The sequence below is a fragment of the Camelina sativa genome, chromosome 13 (assembly GCF_030686135.1).
Source record: "Camelina sativa cultivar CO46 ecotype springtype chromosome 13, ASM3068613v1".
NCBI lineage: Eukaryota > Viridiplantae > Streptophyta > Magnoliopsida > Brassicales > Brassicaceae > Camelina > Camelina sativa.
Genome location: NC_141892.1, coordinates 10,400,070 through 10,424,170, shown reverse-complemented (window position 1 = coordinate 10,424,170; position 24,101 = coordinate 10,400,070). Strand labels below are relative to the sequence as shown.

The following is a 24,101-nucleotide window of genomic DNA, read 5'->3' as shown; positions in this document are numbered from 1 at the left end:
TTATAATGGCTCTCAGCCATTGTCTAAAATTTTCTAGCCGATGTGAGATGTTGTAAATATTTCTTTTATTTCTATAGATTTTACTTTTTTCTCTAAAAAAATCTTAATATATAGATTACTACTATATTTTCAAAAATGTTATTAGTGAAATATCTAATTCTTATTGTTTTTTTTTTAAATCCTACATGGACATCTTTAGGAGTTTATAACTTCAACTTTTTATTAGTATAGATATAATGTCTTAAAATTTCTATGGAGATTAAGTAATTGTAATGTTTTAAAACATTCTATGAAGTTTAAATATTTTTAATATTTGAACCTTTTAAAATTTTCAAGTTTCAATATTTATAATATTTTAAACTTTTAAATTTATAAATTATTATTTTTAAAAACCTTTTAAATGTTAAGAAATTTTTAAAATTTTAAAATTATAATATTTTGAAACCTTTTAAAAGCTAAGACTTTTAGAAATTTCAATATTTATAATATTTTAAACTTTGAAAAGGTTCGAAATATAATATTTGAACCTTTTAAAAAGTTTCAATATTTATAATATTTTAAACTTTGAAAAGGTTCGAAATATAATATTTGAACCTTTTAAAAAGTTTCAATATTTATAATATTTTAAACTGTTAAAATTTAAAAATTATAATATTTAAAAACTTTTTAAAAGCTAAGAACTTTTAAAAGTTTCAATATTTATAATATTTAAACTTTTAACATTTTTAAATATTATAATATTTTTTTTGAAAAGTTTTAATTTGATCAGATAAAAAATCGGATCAAACCGAATAAAAATTTTAAACTTGGACGCCTGATAAATCAAGCTTTACCGCTCATTCGTTGTTGGAAACATATTAATCTAATTTATAATGGTTCTGAACCATTGTCTAAAAAAATTCTAGCTGATGTGGGATATTGTACATAGTTTTTTTATTTACATAAATTAAAATTTTTCTTTTTCTAAATAATTCTGTAAATTTTAAAAATGTTAATGAATGTCATGTCAAATCCTAATTGGTCTTTTAAAAAATATCTTAATATATAAAATTTTGGAACTTTTGAAAATGTTAATTAGTGACATGTTGAATTATGATTTGATGTTTAAAATCCTATGTGGACAGTCTTAGGAGCTTATAGCTTCTACTTTTTATTAGTATAGATTTGTGTAAAGTTTTTAGAGGATAAGATTCAGTGTTTAGAGTTTAAAATAATATACTATTTTTAGAACTTTAAAGATAGTGTGCTACATTTGGAAACAAATTTTCTTTTTTGTTATATTTATAATTTTTCACGTGTGTACATAAAAAAAAGCTTTATTTTGTAAGTACAAACAGTACCTTACCATATTTTTATCAAAGAAAAGGAAACATTTGAAAATATACAATTTAACAAGTTATTCAGTTGACAAGAAATAGAAAAGACTGAAGCCTTGAAAGCCATGAATGAATTATCAGTATGAATAATAACTCACTGTAAACTGTACTTGATGATTCCACCATTGCTGAATCCCATGACTATCATAAATGTTCGACAATTTAGTCTTGTTTTCAATCATAATGTACGATGGAAGAAAATGAAGATGATCTGGTGAAGTTTCTTCTCCTCCGAAACACTTACGCCTAACTGAGTATCCAGCAGCCAACCTCGCGATCTTTCCGAGTCCCACCTCAGTCATATTGACTATGTGATCGAAATTGCCAATATATTCCGAGCATATTGGATCTGATTCGTTCACAAACAAATGAGGTCTCCACGAAGCTAAATTCTTATATTGTTGACCTTCTTGATCCTGTAACAATTGGCGGTAAGAATTGAGAATAACATTTTAAATATCGTTAAAGGATTATTTATATAAAGCTTTTCATGATATGGGAAAGATTATATGTGTAGTACCACAATCCACAAGTATAATGAAAAGTTTGTTATAGACTATAAATAATATTGTCAAATTTCTGAAATTTCCCTGTTAACCAAAAATAAAACTTTATAGATCATACCTCATCAAGGGATAGGACTTTCGCTATGCCAGCTTTGAAGATATCTCTGGTGAGTCGGTACGCATCATTAAGTGTGTCATTGTAACCGAACTGTTTTAGAGGAATCAAGGAGATAGGTGGGTTGAAGATGTAAGCCTCAACGGGGAGTCCAGACATGGTCATGGTCTTTCCCGCGAGTAGTGCCAGGCCAGCTCCTAGAGAGTGTCCAGTGATCCAAACAGTTGTGTTTCCGTGTTTGGACACCAAAGAGCGGATTTCTCCAGTGACATGCTTAGTCTTCTCCCCGTCATAAAGGGTCTCGAATGGTAAATTGATGATATACGTCAAATCGTTTAAAGTAGATGTACTTATGACAGTTCCGCGTAACGCAACCACGTAACGCGGAGGTACTATCGAGATGGGGGTAATCTCATAATTGATCACGTTTTGGAAGACAGCACCGTATATGGAGCCGTCAACTGCGTCCCTAAATTCTTTGATTAAAGTGAAGTTGAAACTCTCCCACCAAGGTGTGGCTAATGACTCGGAACCACTCCGGTTGTTTTGCCTGTCTCGTTCCATTGCGTAAACTCCTTGCACCAAACTCGACATCAATGAGGTTCGGTGGTACAAACAGTCCCTATTAGAAACAAAACCAATTTAGACCATAGAAACGACCCGAGTAGATATATATTGATATTATCTCTTTATTGTTTTTGGTATCATTATGAAATGTTATCTATGTATAAATTCGAAACGCACATGCAAATATACGTTGAAATCAAAAGAAAAAACAAAACAGTTCTACCTAGTGGAAATGTCGTCCCTAGGAAATGGCTGGTATCGAAAAACAATACGTATTAGAGTAAAGATTTTTTGTTTGATCAATGACGTAAACTTTTTCTTTGTTTCCAAAAACAATACGTATTAGAGTTTCATTTTTTATTTACATTAGTTATAGTTATTGATATTTCATAATCATAGTACTAATTTTAAAGGGGAAGGTATTAGATGAAACGAAATTTACCACTCAAAAGATGGAATTTTAGGGGGGCCATCACGGCTTAATTTGTCACTGCGCGATGAGTCAAAGAAGATTCCCATCAGCTCCTCCACACTTTCGTCGTCTTCAAATTCTTCTTATCGCTTATATGTAAGAATTGTAATCACCCCGCGTACTGCATACGAGAAAAATAGGTTGTAACTACCAGCTGATATATATATATATATATATGTATGTATATATTACCTTAAAACATATTGACAAATAAATTTTAAGTGTAGAGTTAACAACATATATGAATCTAGCTTTGCCTAATCTTAGTCAGATAATCAATTCTGAAAGATATTCACGCAAATCAAATTTTAAATTATTATTTAATCGAAATTTACAAAAAATAATAAAAGAAACAGAGTGAGAGAGCACATGGCTACAACCAACCAAATTGACTGAAAAGATAGATTTTATGGAAAATTAGAAATTACCAACAATTACCTAGATTGATACATGGAAGAAATGATCGGGTATAAGATGGAAAACAACACCAAAAAAAGTTTGGATGAATGAATCAATAAATTAAACAATCCATTTTTTTTAACAAAGATGAGTGAATCAATATCGATTGATAAATTGAAAGAAAACAATACTTCGATTGTTTAAAAAAATTAAAAGGTGTGAATCAATACTCATAGAAACAAAAACTCTTTTCAAAGTCTATAAAAATATATCTATAAACAAAGTAATGTGAAAACAACGAGGTGCGAAAAACTAATAGGTGCGAACAATGAAAGCTAGGGGTACGACAAAGAAACACAACTGTTTGGAAGAAAACCTTACAACTTTTGCGATCAGTAACAAATGTAAACCCAATCAATTACCTAGATTTTAATATCTCGAAAAGAAGATCGATGCGGGTATAAGATGGAAAATGATATAAAAAAAATTGGATAAATGATTCAATAAATAAAACAGTCCAGATTTTAACGAAAATGAGTGAATCAACATCGATTAATAAATTGAAAAAAACAATATTTTTAACATAGAGGTGTGAAACAATACTCAGAGAAATAAAAAAATCTTTTCAAGATCCATAAAAATCTACGTATATAATCAAAGAGGTGTGAAGTAAAAAAGTGCCAAAACTAACAAATGCATTTAAAAGGAGAGGTAGATTATTGTTAGAAATAAAAGTATTATCATTACAAGTTGCAACAAAAGGTGCGGTTTGGCAGTGCATGCACATTTACTAGGAGGGTCCGTATGTCGAATAATAGAGACACATTTTTGGGAAGTACGTAGTAATTAATATCCACAAGTGAAGATAGACATTTCTTCCTTCTATGGAGTTCTCTCTTTCCTATGGTCATGACTCTTGCTAGTTGCTAACACACTTGTAAGATGCCACCGACGTGACGAGGATTTATAGTTAGTCCGAAGACTAGTCCAAATCATCATTTGCTTTTGTTTTCAACATTCTCAAAGAACATTCATCATTTACAGACTAGTCCGAAGACTATATTCCTAATTGCTTTACCAATTTTGTTTGTTCACCAAATTCTTAAAGAAAGAAAATATTAAAAGGAACAGTTATATCAAGATATTTCTTTCTTCAGTTTCAAAATATAATATGTTTTAGCTAAAAACAGGCATACTAAAAAAATATCTATTTTTGAAAAGTTTAAGCAATTATAAACAAGAATCTACAAAATAAATAATAAGAAAATCTGAAATTAATCTAAAAAGTTGTCTGAAAGTTAAAACAAAACAAAAATATCTAAAACATTGTATATTATAAAATGGAGAGAATATATATCTTTTTAAACATAATACTTTTATATATTAGAGCCTATTTTTTAGATCATATGTTACCGTTGATAGAATTCTCATGATTTAAAATATTAAATATAATGAAAATAGGAAAGAGATTTAGAGACTTTAGGATACCTTTTACCATGTGTCTCTATTTGATTGGTTTAAGATATTTTATAATTTAAAATTAAAAAATAATCCAAATTAACAGAAAAATATATTTAAGAAATCCAATAAAGTTCAGATCCTCTTAGAATCACATAGAAGTTTATTAAGTTGGTTCTAGAATTAGTTATTTAGCTAATTAACCCTTTCATCGATTACTTATTACTTTAACCAGACAACACTTAATATAATATTTAAGTTACAAAATAAAAAGTACTTTTAAGAAAATAATTATAAACAATTACATTAAAAGAATCTAAAACATGGGAAAGAGAGACATACGTGAAATACAAGAAAACAAAAAAGTAGAGAAATGGAAAAGAGGTAGACAAATCAAGGGTTAGGAACTAAAAGATCATGTTATAACGGATGTGAGCGAGATAAAAGAAAAGTAAAGATCAAGACACAGATTTAATGTAGTTCACCAACGCTTTCTGTTGGCTACATCTACGGACAAAAAGACAAATTTTATTACTGGAGAAAGTACAGATATTTCAGAATACATGGAGGCTAGGTTAACAAGAGTATATATAGGAAGATAAAACCCTAGTTAACCCTAAACTGATTGGACCTAAATTCATGGGCCTAATCCAATTCAAGTCATATCCAACAAATCTTCACCTTGACTTGAATCCTCAAATACAGACAGATGTACCAGATGCACTGATCACAGTGCCAAATGTACCAGACTTCTCCACCCGACAGATGTAACAGACAAACATACCAGAGTTCTCCTTTGCTTCATCAGATGTTCGATGCTTCGTCAAGCCAGAATGCTATATCAGATGCCAGATGCTTCACCGAGCCAGAATACTATATCAGATGCCAGATGCTTCGTCAAGCCAGTTTGTCCCACTGGGACCAGATGCTCCATCAGGAGCCTGATGCATGTTCAGAGGCCTGATGTCCCTCCAGGGACCTGATGCCTTATCAGAGCGTTGACGTCCCTCCAGGGACATGATGCCCCATCACGGGTCTGATGTCTCATCAGAGGCCTGATCGCCCACCTAGGCGATTAACAGCTTGAGATATTCAACAAGTCTAAAGAATGTTTAAACTTGCTCTGAGGAACCGGTTTAGTGAACATATCAGCAAGATTGTCAGATGTCCCTATTTTCTTCACTTGAATCCGCTTTTCATTTCTCAGGAAATGATATCTCACATCAATATGCTTGGTCCTTTCATGATGGACCTGATCCTTGGGTAAATAGATCGCACTCAAACTGTCACAATACACTGTAGCCTGATCATGATGCAAACCCAGATCACTGATCAATCCTTTTAGCAATATACCTTCCTTCGCAGCTTCTGTCAAAGCCATGTACTCTGCCTCAGTAGTTGATAACGTCACAGTTGGCTGCAGAGTTGCTTTCCAACTGATCACAGAATTACCCAAGGTAAACACATAACCAGTCATCGATCTTCTGCTATCTACATCTCCTGCATAATCAGAATCAGAATAGCCTGCAACCAGGCTCGGAGCCTCACCTCCATATATGAGGCCAACATCAGATGTACCCTTCAAGTACGTGAAAATCCTCTTCACAGCTAGCCAATGCTCTTTTCCTGGTTGTCCCATGAACCTGTTTACAACACTGACTGCATGTCCCAGATCTGACCTTGTACAGACCATTGCATAAATCAAACTTCCCACATCACTAGCATAAGGAACCGAGACATATACTCCTTTTCCTCTTCAGACTGATGAGCAAACATGGTAAAGTGAAGATTAACAGCACTCAGAGTGTCAACAGGCTTTGATGATGACATACCAAACTAGTTCAACATTTTCTGAATATAGCTTTTCTGTGACAAGAAATAACTTCTTCTGATTTTTGTCTCTAAGGATTTCCATTCCTAGAATCTTCTTTGATACGCCTAGATCCTTCATCTCAAACTCAGCACTTAGGATGTTTCAATTTCTGTATATCACTCATCTGTTTGGAAGCTATCAGCATGTCGTCTACATAAAATACCAGATAAATATAAGATTCTTCTCCCACCTTGTTGATGTAGACACAACAGTCATATACCTTCAACAGAGAAATGGCTGTTGTTTCAAAAAACCAGATGCTCCTACTAGAGTCAGATGTTCCTTCAACAAAGAACATGCTGCTGTTTCAGAATCTAGATGCTCCTACTAGGGCCAGATGTTCCTTCAACAAAAAACATACTGCTGTTTCGGAAGCCAAATGCTCAAACGAGCAAAACACTCAAACGAGTCAAAAGCTTAAACGGGCCAGAAGTTCCAGCGAGCTAGATGCTCAAACAATTCAGATGCTCAAAAAAGCCAGAAGATCCAACGAAAAGCTAGAATTCCTCGTTGAAGTCAAATACTTCTTCAGAATCCAGAATACCTCACTTAGGCTAAATTCTTCTTCAGAAAACAGAATGCCTTACATAGGCCAACTAATCCACCATGAGCCAGATGCCTTTAGTCTCTACAAAAGCCTAGTAAAAGCCTTGTACACCTTATACATTCTTTTACACCTTTGTAGAGGTCTTCAGAGATTTCAAGTCACACAAGACGAACATACTCCACCTTGACGACGAAATCTCATTGACTTCAACTTCAACTCCTTGTTGGATTTTGGGGGGAACCTTTTGTCTTCATCTAGAAATGAAAGACCTCGAGCAGATCCAAGTGACTGGCTTGGTCACCATATCAGCTGCATTCTCAGATACGTGCACCTTCTGTAGTAAAATTACACCAGAAACTGATAACGATCTTGTGATATCTTACTTACCTGTGCTTCTTCCTACCATGATACACTTGATTCTTAGCCAAACATAAAGCATTCTAACTATTACAGTGTAGTTGAGCTCCACCTTGCTCAACACCCTAGGAGACTGCTCTTTAGCTTCCGATGTCGTCTCATCCGAGACCGTCTGCCCCACCAGGGGCGTGTCTGATGCCTTTTCAAAGAACAAGGCCGTACGTCCCTTCATGGACTGTCTTCCCTATAAAGGGCATGTTGCCTCTTCAGAGGCCTTTGTCCCTTAAAGGGACCGTATGCCCACCAGGGGCTTGTTATCCCTTCATAGGCTTATACTTCATTAAGAGCCTGATACCCCTCCAGAAGCTTGACGCTTACAATATCCTTAAAACCAAAAATCTGAGTTGGTTCAACTCCAGTTCTTCTTACTTGGTGTAAAGCAATATTGTAACGTTTACTCTCATATGGTGTATGTCCTGTTTGGATAGGTTCTGCTGCACCAAAGTCTGTATGTAGCTCTTTGCTCTGTTCGTGTTGCTGTAAATCTCCTTTCAACTCCACCTTTTTACCAAAGCTACCATTCGAGAGCATACACCTCGCTCTCTCTAACAATGTCTGATTCATCTGCTCAGCTACACCCTTCTGCAGTAGTGCACTCCTGACTGTGTGATGTCGAGCAGCCTCTTCATCCTCACACACCTGATTGAACTTTGATGAACAAAATTTCAGACCATTGTCTGTCTGCATCCTCTTGATCTTCTGACAACACAGAAAGTCTTCCACCAGCAAAATTTGCATCCCTCTTTCACTCATATAACCAAGCTTCATATGCCACAACTTAGTTATATCCTCCCTATGAACCTCTACAGATGCAACATTCGCATAACCTGTAACTGTGAATCCTTGTAGGATATACAAGGTACCACATATAACACCCTTCAGAACCACATCAGAACCTTGAACGACTTTCAGACTTCTGTTTGCACCAGAAAGTTTGAGATCTCTACTGTAAAGCAATCTCAAAAACATCAAATTGTTCTCCACCGACGGAACATATCTCACGTCGTTCAGTATGCTGAATCTATCATCATGTATCCTGCTGAGAACCATTTTCTCCTTGAACACATATGATAGATGTGTGTTTCCATCAACAGCCAGAGCAAAATTCTGTTCAGACATGGTGTCATCTTCTGTTACAGCTACAAACTCAGATTGTTTTCTCCTATGACTATTTGACTTCCTGTGTTCTTTCTCCGTGTAGTACTTACAGAATTCATCTAACTTAGGACCCTTAGAAAACAGATTACACCTTCTGTTATTCTTTCCATTCCCCAGTTCTTTACTGCCTCTAGGTAAAAATTCAGAGGCTTGATTCTTTGTAACTGTATCAACCGCCTGATACTTACTTAACCAGATGGCTACCACGGACCAGATGTCCAACAAGAACCAACTGTTCAACACAGACCATATGCTCAATATGGATATGTCTATCAACGCCTTGATGACCCACCAGACTAAATCACCCATAGAGCAAAACATCCATTGAAACAGATACCCTACCTTGGACCTGAAACTGAAATCATTTCTCCCAGAATTCTTGTCGATCTTCATGTTCTTCACACACATCTCCTCACCAGATTATAATTGCGGAAATTTACAGAACCTACTTCTGCACAAATCTTCTTCTGTACGGATCTTGCACGAACCTTGTTTTGCACGGACTTGCACAAACCTACTTCTGCACCTATCTGCACAAAGTTAATTCTGCCCGAAAACTGTACGGATCGGTTTCAGCCGTAAAATCAGACAATACTGATTCAGCCCGAAAAACGTACGATCGCAGAAAAATAACCTTTGTGCCCTAACACGAATTTTGCACGAAACTGAAACTGCACCAAATATGCACGGATCTGAAACTGCCCGAAATTCGCACTAAAACACAGAACAAATAACCTTGTGCTGTGATACCAGTTTGTTATAACGGATGTGAGCGAGATAAAAAGAAAAGTAAAGATCAAGACACAGATTTAACGTAGTTCACCAACACTTTCTGGTGGCTACATCCACGGACCAAGAGACAAATTTTATTACTGGAGAAAGTACAGAGATTTCAGAATACATGGAGGCTAGGTTAACAAGAGTATATATAGGAAGATATAACCCTAGTTAACCCTAAACTGATTGGGCCTAAATTCATGGGCCCAATCCAATTCAAGTCATATCCAACAGATCACCTGAACAAGATATAAAAGGCGTAAAGCCATTATGTGACCAGTGACCCTCACTGTTAATGTTAATTTATTGCAGGGTTAATTGCTCCAACTTGCTTTCAGGGTAAGGCCTAATCCAGCAGGTTTCCCAATTTGCGAGCAAGGTCGAATCTCTCTCCCACCATTGGTGAAGCCCATGAGCTGTCGTAGACTTAGTTGGTTTGTTATTGTTTACAGTCATATCTGCTAATGGAAGAAGGTGAAGAGGTTTCGTTGACAAATCCGACATTGATGATTTTCCTCTAATTCTTCCGACCAATTGACTCCTAACTGATTTTCTTGCACCGGTTCTTTGGATTCCGCCTGCACCTATTTCAGACATGTAGTTTTTGTGTCTTAAGTAATCAATATATCCTGCTCATATTGGATCTGCTGGGTTGACATATAAGTAAGGTATCCATGACGCTGTTTTTGGATCGTCTTGATCCTATAATTATATAAGACAAACAGTAAGAAAATCAACTTCGAAAACTCTGACAAACAAGATGAGCTCTTACTTCTTAATGACGCCTAAACCACCATAATTAACTAAACTAGTTACCTTTTGATCGGTTATGGCCATTGCTACAATGGCTTTGACAACACTTTTAGCAATTTGAAACACATTTTTATGTAACTTTCAAGGAGGAATACAACACTTGTCATTGTCTTTCCAGCCAGCAAAACTAGTGCGGCTCCCAACGAATGTCCAGCAAGCCATATAGTTGACTCGCTATATTTTTCCACCATATTGCATATTGCTTTTACAGCATGCATAGAGGCCTGCCGCCTTGATGGAGGTTGCTGAAGCTTATTTTGAGGTTAAGTTTCATATCAGACTTCTAAGTTTTTCCCTTTAGCATCGTGCCGCGAAAGGAAATCACATGATGTGGAACATTCACATTTGGGGTGTTTTGATAAAGTTTGTATTCGAAAATGGTTTCATATATGGAGGCATCGTCATCCAGCAAGGTTTCGAGTAAAGTGAATTTGAAAAATATTAAGAGATCTGGGAGATTACGAGATTGAGTTAAATGGATAGTTAATATTTGTGTAATATTCTCTTATTGCTAAATAAGTATATTTACCATTATTGATGAAGTCTTTAACACGGTGAGGTCGACTGTGGTTTCACGTATGTCGATTCAACCTTTAGAGGAAGTGTAAATGTTGTTCGTCAAGAGGAAGATTTGACTATTTGAGGAACAATGTTAAAAAGGAGGATAATGTGGCTGACATCACCGCCTATGCGGTTCATCAACGAGGTCGTGTTTTTCGTCTGTTTGTGTTGACGATGGAACAGCCGTGTGTGCAAACATTGTCACCGTAGTGGTCATTCATCGGATAGCTGTTTTGCTGTTGTAGGTTATCCGGAGTGGTGGGGTGATCGCCCAAAGAGTCGTATGGTACAAGGACGAGGTCATGGAAATTATTCTGGTGGTTCATCGGGTGGCTGTGGTCGTAACATGACTTATGCCAATGTGGTTCACGCCCCTCAAATGCCACCTCCAGTATGTGCACGTTACGTAATCACCGACAAAGACCGTGATGGCGTCAGTGGTCTTGACGACAAACAATGGGAGCATCTAATGAAGCTTCTCAATGCTGGAGGAACTGGTGGAGCAAGCTCTAGTCACGAAAAGGTTTGGGGTAAGTATTCTACTCCCTCTTGGGTATTAGACACAAGGACGTCTCATCATTTGACGGGTAACTATGATGTTCTTACAAATGTGCGACCCATGGAGCCTGTACTTGTCATTTTGGCTGATGGGAGGGAGCGAATATCTTGCACATAAGGAAAAGTTGTTTTGGGATCAAATATGCTTTTGAAATCTGTTTTTTATGTTGAAGAATTTCAGTCTGATTTCATCTCCATTGTACAACTCATGGATGAGAATAAGTATTAAGGAAAGTGTATCGTCATATCACCTATGATTACTCAAATCCCATATATTACTCTAATATACATTAATTATATTATTCTATGTAATCCCTTTAATTATGTTCTTTGATTATGGTTTGTGCTTATATAAAAGTTGTATCATTCCATTTGATAATACAACAACAATAATAATCAATCATATTCTCTCTATTCACAATAAGGTCATACCCTCCCGAAAGCTCATACGTGGTAACATGTATGAGATTGGACGATCATCATCACATCATCTTCACGGTCTTCAGTCTCACTATAGAGTCATCAATGGCGTTATACCTCGCCATAAGGTCATCGATTTGGTGGAGAATGTGTATCTCCATTGATTACAAAGTCACAAGTTTATATCGTTCTTCGAACTTCGAACTTCTTGTTCATGAAGAACCTTGTGTAGTGGTCATGGTCAGATTAAAGTTTGTCATCCTCAGATCAGCATCGTATCCGTTGGATTCGTCACTTGCGAGTTATCTTCGTGGCCCATCTTGTTAGTAGTGAAAGATGATACCAAATGAAGACTCATACGAAAAACACAATCATGTGCTATTGTGCGCATAGCTCTTATGAAAGAGACGAACACTTTTTTTTTTTTTAAGTTTTTGAAAAAAAAAAGAGCAAAAGAACGAAAGAACCAGATTAAAGAAGAGAAAAAAAACCTTTTTTTCTAAAAAAAAAGAAAAATAACAAAACCATAACCCATATGAATTAGGACCAAGGCTCTAATATCATGATAGATTTGGAGGAAACCTTAGTAGTGAAATAGTTTCTCTCATTTTATTCATTAGCATCTAGGCTTATATTTAAACAAGAGATATAACTTGTCTAACAAGTTCTTTTACATATTCAATAATGGTAAATATACTTATTTAGCAATAGGAGAATATTACACAAATATTAACTTTTCATTTAACTCCATTTCGTAATCTCCGAGATCTCCTAATAATCTCCGAGATCTCCTAATAAAAAAATCCCACCAAAGCTTGGCTAGTGACTCGGAACCAACCCCTTTCTCAAGCATGTCCCTTTCTAGTGTGTACACTCCATTTACCAAAACTTGATGGCCTTTCGTAGGCACTCACAAAATGGTCTTCAAATTTAGATTCCAATTTTATAACATTTATACTTAGAAGAATAGTGTTATTCAAAAATATTGGAGTTGTTGGCATAAGTTTGAAGATAACATGAGGAGCAAGCTAAACTAATCCTACCGAGTTATAGAATTAGGATTAATTATATTTAGGAGTTATCTAAATATGTTAGTTTACCGGTTTAAAATAGGAAAGTTGTCAACTCTATGGTTGAGCAATTGTTATAAATACCAAGAGAGCGTTTCATGAAGAGGTGTACGCCTTAGGGTATTCTAGAGAGATGCACACAAGGTGTGTGGCGTCGCCCCACTAGTGTTCCATATCATATCTTATTTTAGTGGATTTGTTCTGGACTTGGTCTCGGGGATGTAGAAAATCCGAACCCCGTTAACAAACTCTCTGTGTTGTTTACTTTATGCGTTCTTTATTTGGTATCAGAGCAGGAAACCAACTCTTGGGTATATAATTTCTAATAGGTTAAATCCTGGATGTGTGAACAAAAAAAAGCGAAAGATGATGAGGCGTGTGTTGAGTGTTTGTGGAATTGAAGAAAATAGAGAAAGGTGATTTAGAGTTCAGAAATCAGATTATATTAAGAGGAGACAAAAACCGAATTACAAAGATGAGCTTTCAGTTACAAGAGAGGGATGATGACAAAGATGTTGTGGTGATGAATACTCACTGGATTTTTCCTACGCCGGTGAAAAGCGTTTTTATCTACGTGGCAGCCGTCAAAAGGGAAACGCAAATCCAAACCCGAAGAACATAGCAACTTGATCTTTGTGTCTTGAGCAGAAGTGGACAAGCTCTTGTTATGTTGTTATTGGAAAGAGAGAGGAGGAGAAAAGAGAGTCGTGAGGAGAAAATAAGAGAGAGAGAGAGAGAGAATGGGATGTGTAGAGAGGGGAGAGAAGTAGACGCCATGGAGGTTGTGGGAACACTGGTGGGGTCTGTTTATTCATGTCATGGCTGTGGAAAGCCTCGGTGGTGGTGGAAGAGCAACGCCGGAGTAACTGAAAGGTGGAGAAAAGAAGAACAAGAAAGAGTTAAGAAGAAAATAAGAGCAGTTTGAAGAGGCGACTTTGGAGGCTCGTCGGATGCCGGATTTGACATCGGTTTATCAATTTAAAACTACCATAGCGTTCAATACCAAGCCATGAGCTCGTACAAACTGACGGAAGTTCGATCGGAGTTATATTCAAGAAGTTATGCGGGTTGCTTCCTGCGTAAGAAATATCTGAAACAGTCCGAACCTGCAACCCTAGAAATCGGATTCGAGGTTGTCTCCTTGGAACAGCGATTGGTAGTCCAAAACTTGCCCGATCGAGCTGATATTTCGTGGGGATCTTCACGGTACTACTGGCTATAGATTCAACGGTGGGATCGTGATTTTAACGGTTAGTTGTGGTTTTATAGGTGTGTTTCCGAGACATATTTGTATGAAATAAATGGTGACATTGTAATGTTTTGTTGGCAAACGGAGGTTGAATGGAAATACAGCGTGTATGAGAATTCTTTAATATTGGGTCTGACATGGGAAAGGAGAAATGAATTTCAACATTTAAGTGGCAAAGGTTAAAAGCTTTATGAGACATGGAACAAGTTTTATGATTGAAGAGTTTTATCTTTGAGAAAGAAGCATTTTGGCTGGACCATTTGAATAACACCTTGTCTTGGCCAATAAGGCGGGATGGGTGTTACAGTTATAGAGATTACTGTGAGCTTCATTGGTTACCTCTAAAGTGTGTTTTCAGAGAGGAATGGCCAGGAGAGTTGAGAGAACTCCTGCGGTTATCGTGAATTTAATTTCAGGTTGCTAGGGACTGTTTTCTTGGCTGGAGTTTGTTGCTATAGCGTGAAATTTCAATCAAAAATAGAGCTTGGCGCTATAACGTGAACTTGAAATTTTGTGGAGATGATCTCAATGGGCACTTTCAGTTGGTCTTGGAATTAGAGGCAAGAAAGTGATGTGATATTACTTTTCTGATTTAAAAAAGTTGTGAGTATTGTAAGCTTAAACGAAATCAGTGTGTGATGTGGCTGCAAAGAAGAGAAGCTGGGTTTTTTGGTTCGACTAAGCTGTAGATCAAAACACATAGCCTAAAGTCTAAAGTCTTGGAGAATTCAAAAGTCTTTATCTTCTGTTTGATCATGTTATCGATATTAAAAAAAAGGATGAAGCAAACAACTGATTTTGTGGGCCATGTTGTTGAGATTCCATTTGTTTAAGCGTTTTGTGATCGATAAAAATTCGTGGAGACGTTGGTCAAGTTATTACAAGTTTCGTTGAAATTGTCAAATATGATGGAAAGGAATTAATGACGAGACATGAGAGAGTTGGAGGCTGGTCGAGTTAACAAAGGAAAGAAATAGGCATTAGATTTGAGAAAGGAAGGTTTGATTTCACCATGGGATATATGCCTTGAATATTGTATCGACAATCATCAAGGTTGATTGAAGTGGAGCAACTTGTCTTAATTGGAATATCTGGTTTATTGATGTTCATGTCACCTCATGAAGAAGAGTGTTAACTCAAATAAATACTTCGTGCTGGATTGAAACGATGCTGAGAGAAACGGGTTGATACTTTGTACTTGTTTCCTTTGGTTACAGATGTCGGCTTTTAAGTCTGAAAGGTGTTCTGAAAACTTGAGAGCAAGATCGTTCAAATGATATAAAGATCGTTATCTGATTCCTTGTGGTTTAGTGGGAAATTGGTCTCAAAGTTGGACTGCTTGCAGGTTGCTTCATTCCGGATCAATTCTGGGAAAGTGGCCGTAACTTTCAAACCGTGAATGCAAATCGTGATCTGTTTTTTCTTGTGTCTTCATATGACTGTTGTTGATATACCCACAAAAATTCATAATTTTCTGGGTTGGATTACTACTCCATTATGCTCTGCATCAAACGTGATGACTATGGCAGAATTTTAGTTGTCTCAAGACAAGAAGTTGTGGAGAAATATATTGGCTAGATTGGAGAGCATAATTTCAGAAGAGAAGATAATCTTGTTTGTCTTGTAAACAGGTATGTGTGATTTACAAAGTTCATCAAGAGGATTGTGCGGTTGAAGAGATTATAAGAGATTACAGAGGAAAAGTAGAGATGTTGAAAAAAAACCTCACAACATGATCTGCATCATTAAGGTTGGAGTATTTGATGTTTCTTTTGGATGAAAAGGAGAAGAGGTTCTTCTCAGTGATTATCATAAAGTTTTCAAAGGAAATTTGCAAGGAGATATCAAGCTTATTTGAGAAGAAAACCCTATGAAAAATTACTCTATGAGAAGCTGATTGAGATCAATCTAAGATGTGTTCACTACAGTCACAAAGACTAGAAAGACTAAGGTAAAGTCTCTCTTGATTATGTCTATGTGGAATGAACCTGATGTTTGTGGTTATTAAAGATGGTTCAGAAGGTTAACCTTGTTTGATATAAGCATGGGAGAATGAAAGCGATGAATATTTTTGCAGAGATATAAGAGAATGTGTGGAGAATGTGTAAGGGCAAGTGGAGCATGTTCCCCAAAGTAAGGGTAAGGTAGATATCTTGACTAAAGCGCTAAGAAATGAGTTTAAAGAAATGGGAGATCTCATTGACATGAGAGATTTGGAAAAAAATGATTTCAAGCTTAAGAGGGAGAATATTGGCATAAGCTTGAAGATAACATGAGAGCAAGCTAAACTAATCCTATCGAGTTATGGAATTAGGATTAATTATATTTAGGAGTTATCTAAATATGTTAGTTTACCGGTTTAGAATAGGAAAGTTGTCAACTCTAGGGTTGAGCAATTGTTAAAAAAACCAAAGAGCGTTTCACGAAGAGGTGTGCGCCTTAGGGTATTCTAGAGAGATGCACACAAGGTGTGCGGCGTCGCCCCGCTAGTGTTTGATATCATATACAATTATGATTGTAATTGTAATCTTGTTCTAGTGGATTTGTTCTGGACTTGGTCCCGGGGATGTAGGAAATCTGAACCCCGTTAACAAACTCTCTGTGTTGTTTACTTTATGCGTTCTTTAAGAGTAAATGCGAAAAGTAATTATACGATTAAAAAGGAAATTTTAGTTTAAAAAAAAAGTCTGACGTGACATGCAACCAAAAATCCCTTACAATGTTTTGTATAGAAGATTCAGCTGAAAACATAACTAAAGCAATGAAAGCTTAAATCATACATTAAATTGGTATGAATAATGTCCGAGCATAGGATTCCACCATTGATGAATCCCATGATCTGTCTGAAAATCCGGTGATATGAATGTGTTCACCATCACAAAGGCCGACGGAAGAAAATGGAGATGCTCTTCTGAAGAATACGACGACGACGAACTTTCTCCACCCCCTCCGAACAATATTTTCCTAATCGAGTATCTAGCCAACCTCTCGATCCTGCCGAGTTGCAGCTCACCCATATCGCCTCTGTGATTGAAATAACCAATATATTCTGAGCAGATTGGATCTGATTGGTTCACAAACAAATGAGGTCTCCAGGAAGCTAAATTCATAAATAGATGGCTTCCTTGACCCTGTATATATGTCAAGATAAGTGTATCAAAGAGGAGATCAATTCTAATATTCTACTATTTTATTTGATAGTAACAATATTTTCAATATATTTTTATTGATTATTTCATAGAAAGCTTCATAGATACCTCATTAAGGTCTAGGACTCTAGCTATGCCGGCTTTGACGATATCTCTGATGAGTCTGACCGCACATTTAAGATCCTCACTCTCAACTAGCTGCTCTAGAGGAATCAAGGAGATAGGCGGGTTGAAGATGTAAGCTTCGATGGGGCATCCGTACATAGCCATGATCTTCCCCGCGAGCAGTGCCAGGCCAGCTCCTAAAGAGTGTCCAGCGATCCAGACAGCTCTGTTTCCACATGTGGTCACCAGATTTTGGATTGCTTGAATGGCTTGTATAAACCTGCCCCCGCGGTGGAGGTTTTCGAAGGCGAAACGGATGTTAAGTTTCACATCACAAGCCATAGTTTGTGGCGTTAGGATTGTTCCACGTAACGCAATCACGTAACGCGGAGGTACTATCGAGTTGGGGGTATTATGGTAAGTGACGTTGTTTTGGAAAACGGCACCGTATATGGAGCCGTCAGATGAGTCCCTAAGTTGTCGAATTAACGTGAAATTGTAAAACATCCACCAAGGACTAGCTACTGCGTTGGAACCATAACGGTTTTGTTGTCTGTCTCGTTCGATTGTGTAGACTCCTTGCACCAAACATGATATCAACGACGCTCGGTGGTACAAATTGTTCCTATTAAAAAACAAACCAATGATAGCATAAAATCAATCGAGTAGAGCTATGGATATTATTGTTATTTGTATGCTCATTATGAAATACTATTTATATTTAAATCCGAAACACACATGCAAAAGTGTCGAAGTCAAAAGAAAAAATGAACACATAGGCCTAAATATTGCTTTACCATTCAAATACTGGAATTGGAGGGGGACCCGAAATGCTTAATATCTCTCTGCGGGAGGCCATCAGCGATCTTCCTTCACACTCGTCGATCTTCTTCGTATCGCTTATAGGTTAGAACTAACAGTAACCCAACTACATACGAAAAATGTAAAGCTAATTAAAAGATACAAAAAAAAACTCCTTATCCAACGGATTTATAGCTGTAGATACAAAATTATCAAGTACCCTAGGTATTGTAACTTGAAGAGATGGCTACTCAAGAAACCACCAAAAAGACATACAGTGATCCCTTGAATCTTGATGATTCCTTGAAAGAAAGATATCTGAGCGAATATTAAAAAAAAAAACACACACACACAGTGACTGGTCTAAAACTCAAGTCATTTATTATTTAACTGAATATAACATAAAGAAAACTCCTTTTATCAAACCTAGAGAAAAAGAGGAAGTGATATCCTTTTTTAGACAGAAAAATTGTGACGATAACAAAATATAACTAGGGAAGATCAATATTTAAAGATGTCTTGTGTTGTGTCTCCCCATGGGGAATTTACCCACACTTTCAACAACAATTTCCTATTTATTTTATTTTGTTGAAAAGAGAGTAGGAAAATAAACTGTTGTGGAAATTGTGAGTTCAATTTCACATGGAAAAGGATATATCTTCAAGATTGTTTTGCAAAATATAAAAATATCATTTATCTTTTATCATCTTACACCTATAATTATTTTCTATAAGATTTTCAATTATATATAATTTTAAAGACTTTTGAGACACCTTTCCTAGATAAAACTAAATATCATATTGGGAAAACTACATAAAGTCTTGGAATTAGGAAATGGTAGAGGAAGTTTCAAAAAAAAAATTGTGGAAATCTCTTTTGCTCACATTATCTCTAGAGAAATGAAAACTTAGTCCACAATTCTTAAAAAATAAAGACAAAATATTGATGAAATTGGTTTTTCTTCATAAATAAAATTATGAAACGATATATGTTTTATGTAAGTTTATTTACAATATTATAATTGGAGAGGATATTTCTTTTTTTTTTTTTTTTTGTCAAAAGATTAGTTCAAACGAGCCAATTGGGAGGGAAATTGTTTACAAACAAAACATGATGCGGATAAACACGCCCTTTGCATGCCAGAGAATCCGCAATTACATTTGCACTTCTAGAGATAAAAGATAAAGAGAATGATGAAAATTCTTTCTTGCCAATCTTGATGTCGTCAAGATACGCCGAGAAAGCTGACCAGTCCGCAGGAGAAGACACCATCTTCACCAAGTCTGAACAGTCTGTAAAGAACGCCACATCTCTGAAATCATGTTCGATCATGCACTGCATCGCCCAGATGAAAGCTTCTACTTCTGCATGTAAGGGGGAGAGACTCCATCGAAAATTAGTGGCTCCTCAAAATGGCGGCGTGTCCTGAAACGACGAACAAACCCATCCCGCACCAGCGAGCGGGTCACCCACTTTCCATGATCCATCGACGAAACAACGATAACCCGAAAAAGACGCAGGAAGATTAGCAGTGGCTACCCTCGGTTGGGGGTCTGGAGCGAGAGTGATAGAGGTCGAATCCATATCCTCACTCTCCACCTGAGGCTGCTGCCACGACAAAGCCTCACCTTCCGCTACCAAGACAATATCCTAAGGACACTCAACAATATTTTCATAAACCCGTGCATTCCTTGCTTTTCAAATATACCACATAAGCGAGGGGAACACTGAAACCTGAGACGCAGGGTTATTGTTGCCCAGAAAATTATCCACATTTGCATATATGGACTCTGTGGGAAAGGAAATAGCCCCCACTGGTACGTTTGCCAAAGCCCAAACCTGTCGAGCCGGAGGACAAACAAATATGGCAGGATTTACCGTTTCCTCCTCAGCACCACACCGTGCACAGCCCTGATCGCAGGTAATGCCCCGCCTTTTCAAATTTGCCGAGACCGAAATACACCCCAATAAAACTTGCCACTTAAAATGTTGAATTTTTGGTGGACAATGAACCTGCCAAACACTGGCCAGGAGGGAGGTAATCTCCGGTCCACAACCAGGTGCTTGGAAAGTTCTAGGTACTTCCCGACGAGCCAAAAGGTAACCAGACTTAACTATGTATTTTCCATTTTTCGTATAATGCCAACCTAACTGGTCTTCCCTTTGAATGCTTTGTAAAGGTAATGCCCTTATTAAAGCGACATCCAGGGGATCAAAATGCTCGTTGAGCATGTCCATACGCCAAGTATTTGTTCGACGATCAATTAAGTGAGTCAATTGGAGACTGGGATCCTTAAAAGGACCCTTGCATATTGCTAGTCTCGGGAATTGAGCCGGTATCCAGGGGTCAGTCCATACTGAGATGGAATCTCTTGTGCCAACCCTTTTAAGAAGTCCTTTGTTTACAGAGAGCGAGCAGAACAAATACTCCTCCACCCATACGATGGAGAGTAAGGCAGAATTGGATCCAGTGGTGTGTATTCCTATAGTACCTACTTTTAAAAACCCTGGCAAACAGCGAGTCTAGAACCTCAAACAGTCGCCACAATTGTTTAGCCAACAAAGCCGAGTTAAAATCATCAACATTCCTGAATCCTAACCCCCCCCCCCCAATTGCTTACTAACACACAACCTTTCCCAAGCTAACCAATGCATGCCTCTCGTTTGGCCATTGGAACTCCACCAAAAATTTGCCACTGTACTAGTTAGTTTGAATGTAATTGTCTTCGGTAACCGGAAACATGACGTCACAAACGTCGGAACTGCAGTCGCCACAGACTGTATCATCACTTCCCTTCCCCCTTTTGAAAGCAATTTTGCTGTCCAACCATTCGTCCGACTCTGCATCCTATCCCGAACATAGGCAAAAACCTTTGTTTTTGCCCCACCCAAACTTTCTGGTAAACCGAGATAAGATCCCATACCACCCAAATTTGTAATCCCTAGAACCCCTTGCATCTCCGCCTTTTTGTCCTCATCGACCTTATGACCAAACTGTAGCGAAGATTTGGCAAAATTTATTTGCTGCCCCGAAACCGACTCATATTGTGTTAAAATATCCAAAATGGCCTTACATTATTCCTTGTCAACCCTACAGAAGAAAAGACTATCATCGGCAAACAACAAATGCGTTATAGGCGGACATTTATGCGCCACTTTAATTCCTGTGATTATTTTTTCCCTCTCCGCTTTCCGTATATTGGCAATCAAAGCTTCCGTACACAATATAAACAAGTAAGGGGACAAAGGATCCCTCTGTCGTAGACCTCTCTCCGGGACTATCAACCCATTTGATTGGCCATTCAAAAGAACTTTATACTCAACCAAAGTGACACAGAACATAATCCAAGCAATTCATGTTTCCGCAAACCCTATTTTTCGCATTAGTGCCTCAACAAAGGCCCACTTGACCCTATCATACACCTTACTCTTATCGGTATTTATCGCTATAAATTTCCCTTTACACGACGGGTTACTACGTCACCCGTGAAACATCTCTTCAACAATCAGGATATTATCCGAAATTAACTGTCCTGTGACAAAAACCGATTGAGTCATGTTTCGTAGTATTTGTCATGTTTTATGTCCATTATATTGGAGAGGATAATTCATATTGGAGAGGATAATTCAAATATCTTGTTTCGTAGTATTTGTCATGTTTTATGTCCATTATAATTTAAAATATAAAACTACAAATATACACATTTTTTGTCAACGACATTAGATTAGAATAAATATCCTGCTTTTAATACAAACCTAACCAATTAGTCCAAACATGTTACCATTGAACATTTCGAATGAACATTTGTACTTTTATTGATATTCAATGGTAGAATTTAATAGTATGTGCATGTATAAAGAGTAAACATAATTCTTGGCTATTTTTTAAAAAAAAGTAATCAACAATTAATAATTAATTTTAAGAAAGAATTACTCAGATTACTCCAAAAGTTGGTTTATTCCTAATATCTAATAATTTTTTAAAAATTGCTCAGATATTTAGTGTTTTGAATCTAGTTACAATTTACCCCTTCGGTTTATTTGTTATTTTTAATTCCGAAAATATTTAAAAAATACACATCAGCAAACGATTCCACGTCATTATTGACAAGGAGCGTCTGATTTATATTATTCCATGGCTGAGTTATAATACTTAAAGGAAGACGAAAGGTCTCGTATGACGGCTGAGTTATAATGCTTCGTGGCTGGCTTATTAGCCGTTTCATATATCTTTCCTCGCGTTCAATCCGTAATCAACGAGAACAAGCTTCACAAGCTTGTCGTGCATTGTTTCCGCATATATCTGCACAACTCTACTCCCTCTTCATCGATGTTAAATACATATTTGTGTTTCTTTACCCAATTACGAGAAACAACAATTAACAGAACTAGATCTATGAAAGAAAATGAAGAAGAATGAGAAAAATTAAGAAGTGAAGAACAAGCTGAAAAACAAGGTAAAGAATAAGGTGAAAAAGAAGGTAAAAAACTTCACTTTTGATCCAGGTGAAGAAGATGGAGGTCGAAGGAACGATGTTTCGTATTTCCGGAGAAGATGATGATATGGAATGCTGACATGTGTGAGAACCAATCCAGCCCACTAAGGGCCCAGCAACTTTGATCGCAAAACCTACGTGCGCTTGTGTACAAATGTATATATACAGTGTATATATCTCCCTCTACCACCAGCTGCTTCTTTGCATAGAAAACACAAAACCCTAAAGCATCAGATCTCCTTGGTTTCAATCCTTCATCGCCATCGTTAGTGATCAAGAGTTGAAGTTGTGTTTCCTTTTCTTTTTCGGTTCAAGTTAAGCGGGGAGAAGGGTCAGACGTCTCGTTTTCATCTTTTAACACCGGTTTCATTAAGTGAAGTAGAGATATTCAGAAACATTGTCAATTAGGGGTTTTGGTGATCCGTTTACCGTCGGATCTGAAGGACCCAGATCACGCTTTTGGTATCGTTGGCTAGATCCTGCTGCAAGGAAGAAGTATCAACTTTCGGTTATTTATTATGAGTTTTGATAACTCTCTTATTTACATGTTTTTAGCATCCTTTTTTGTCCATATTTTGCATTGTTCATACCCTTAACTTAGCATTTTTAGGTCATTAACTGTAGGAATTCACTTTTAGGCCATTTAGGGTGTTGCATTTTTGCAGTTGCATATTTTGGATGAAAACAGGTGCTTAAGAGCCTCAAATGGGAAAAACAAGGACTTACCCGGGCATGTACCCGAAGGAGCCATCGAGCTGGAAGAAAAAGTTTGAACCTCAACACGATCGAGGAGGATCCAAAAGCATGAAGAACAACCCAAGGATCTACCCTAGGACGAACTCGACCACATCCTCGTGTACCACATCATGTAGACCCTCGGGCAGGACTGGGAAGGTAGGGTTAATGGGTTTCCATATATAAACCCCCCTCTTCTTTCACTCGCACTAGCACGCCGCAGACCCTCAAAACAGAGAGCGAGAGCTTCTGGGAGAGAACGAGAGCGAATCAAAACTCTTTTCACTTTTGTTAGGATTTATTTTATTTCTTTTTGCATTTTTCTCTTAGATTTCTACTCTATACTCTTCTACTCTACTTCTACTTTTAATATAATGCAATTTTCGATTATCTATGCTGTTTTACCATCGAGAGGTGTAGATGAAATGCTTGAATCAACCAATACTGGAGATTTTCTCACTTATCCTAAGAGATTGGAT

At 36.9% G+C, this 24,101-nt stretch overlaps 3 protein-coding genes and 1 pseudogene across 3 annotated transcripts; all 4 read right to left on the bottom strand.

Annotated features, from left to right (window-relative positions):
• Positions 1 to 1,315: 1,315 nt before the first annotated feature.
• LOC104738140 (GDSL esterase/lipase At4g10955) lies at positions 1,316 to 2,700 on the bottom strand. The gene is made up of 2 exons (XM_019234546.2): positions 2,001 to 2,700; positions 1,316 to 1,792 (listed from the first exon to the last, which is right to left on the bottom strand). Exons 1-2 carry the CDS (start codon positions 2,589 to 2,591, stop codon positions 1,454 to 1,456), a joined length of 930 nt encoding a protein of 309 aa, XP_019090091.2. The 5' UTR covers positions 2,592 to 2,700; the 3' UTR covers positions 1,316 to 1,453.
• A 7,268-nt stretch (positions 2,701 to 9,968) lies between these two features.
• Positions 9,969 to 14,668, bottom strand: LOC104738139 (GDSL esterase/lipase At4g10955-like; annotated as a pseudogene).
• A 2,323-nt stretch (positions 14,669 to 16,991) lies between these two features.
• LOC104736435 (GDSL esterase/lipase At4g10955) lies at positions 16,992 to 18,867 on the bottom strand. The gene is made up of 4 exons (XM_087480445.1): positions 18,612 to 18,867; positions 18,388 to 18,518; positions 17,594 to 18,215; positions 16,992 to 17,467 (listed from the first exon to the last, which is right to left on the bottom strand). The coding sequence occupies exons 2-4, from the start codon at positions 18,447 to 18,449 to the stop codon at positions 17,111 to 17,113; spliced, it is 1,041 nt and encodes a 346-aa protein (XP_087336571.1). The 5' UTR covers positions 18,450 to 18,518; positions 18,612 to 18,867; the 3' UTR covers positions 16,992 to 17,110.
• Positions 18,491 to 21,349, bottom strand: LOC147929372 (uncharacterized). The gene is made up of 7 exons (XM_087480587.1): positions 21,133 to 21,349; positions 20,405 to 20,898; positions 20,126 to 20,302; positions 19,835 to 20,041; positions 19,532 to 19,726; positions 18,612 to 18,709; positions 18,491 to 18,518 (listed from the first exon to the last, which is right to left on the bottom strand). The coding sequence occupies exons 1-7, from the start codon at positions 21,347 to 21,349 to the stop codon at positions 18,491 to 18,493; spliced, it is 1,416 nt and encodes a 471-aa protein (XP_087336713.1).
• Positions 21,350 to 24,101: the final 2,752 nt, after the last annotated feature.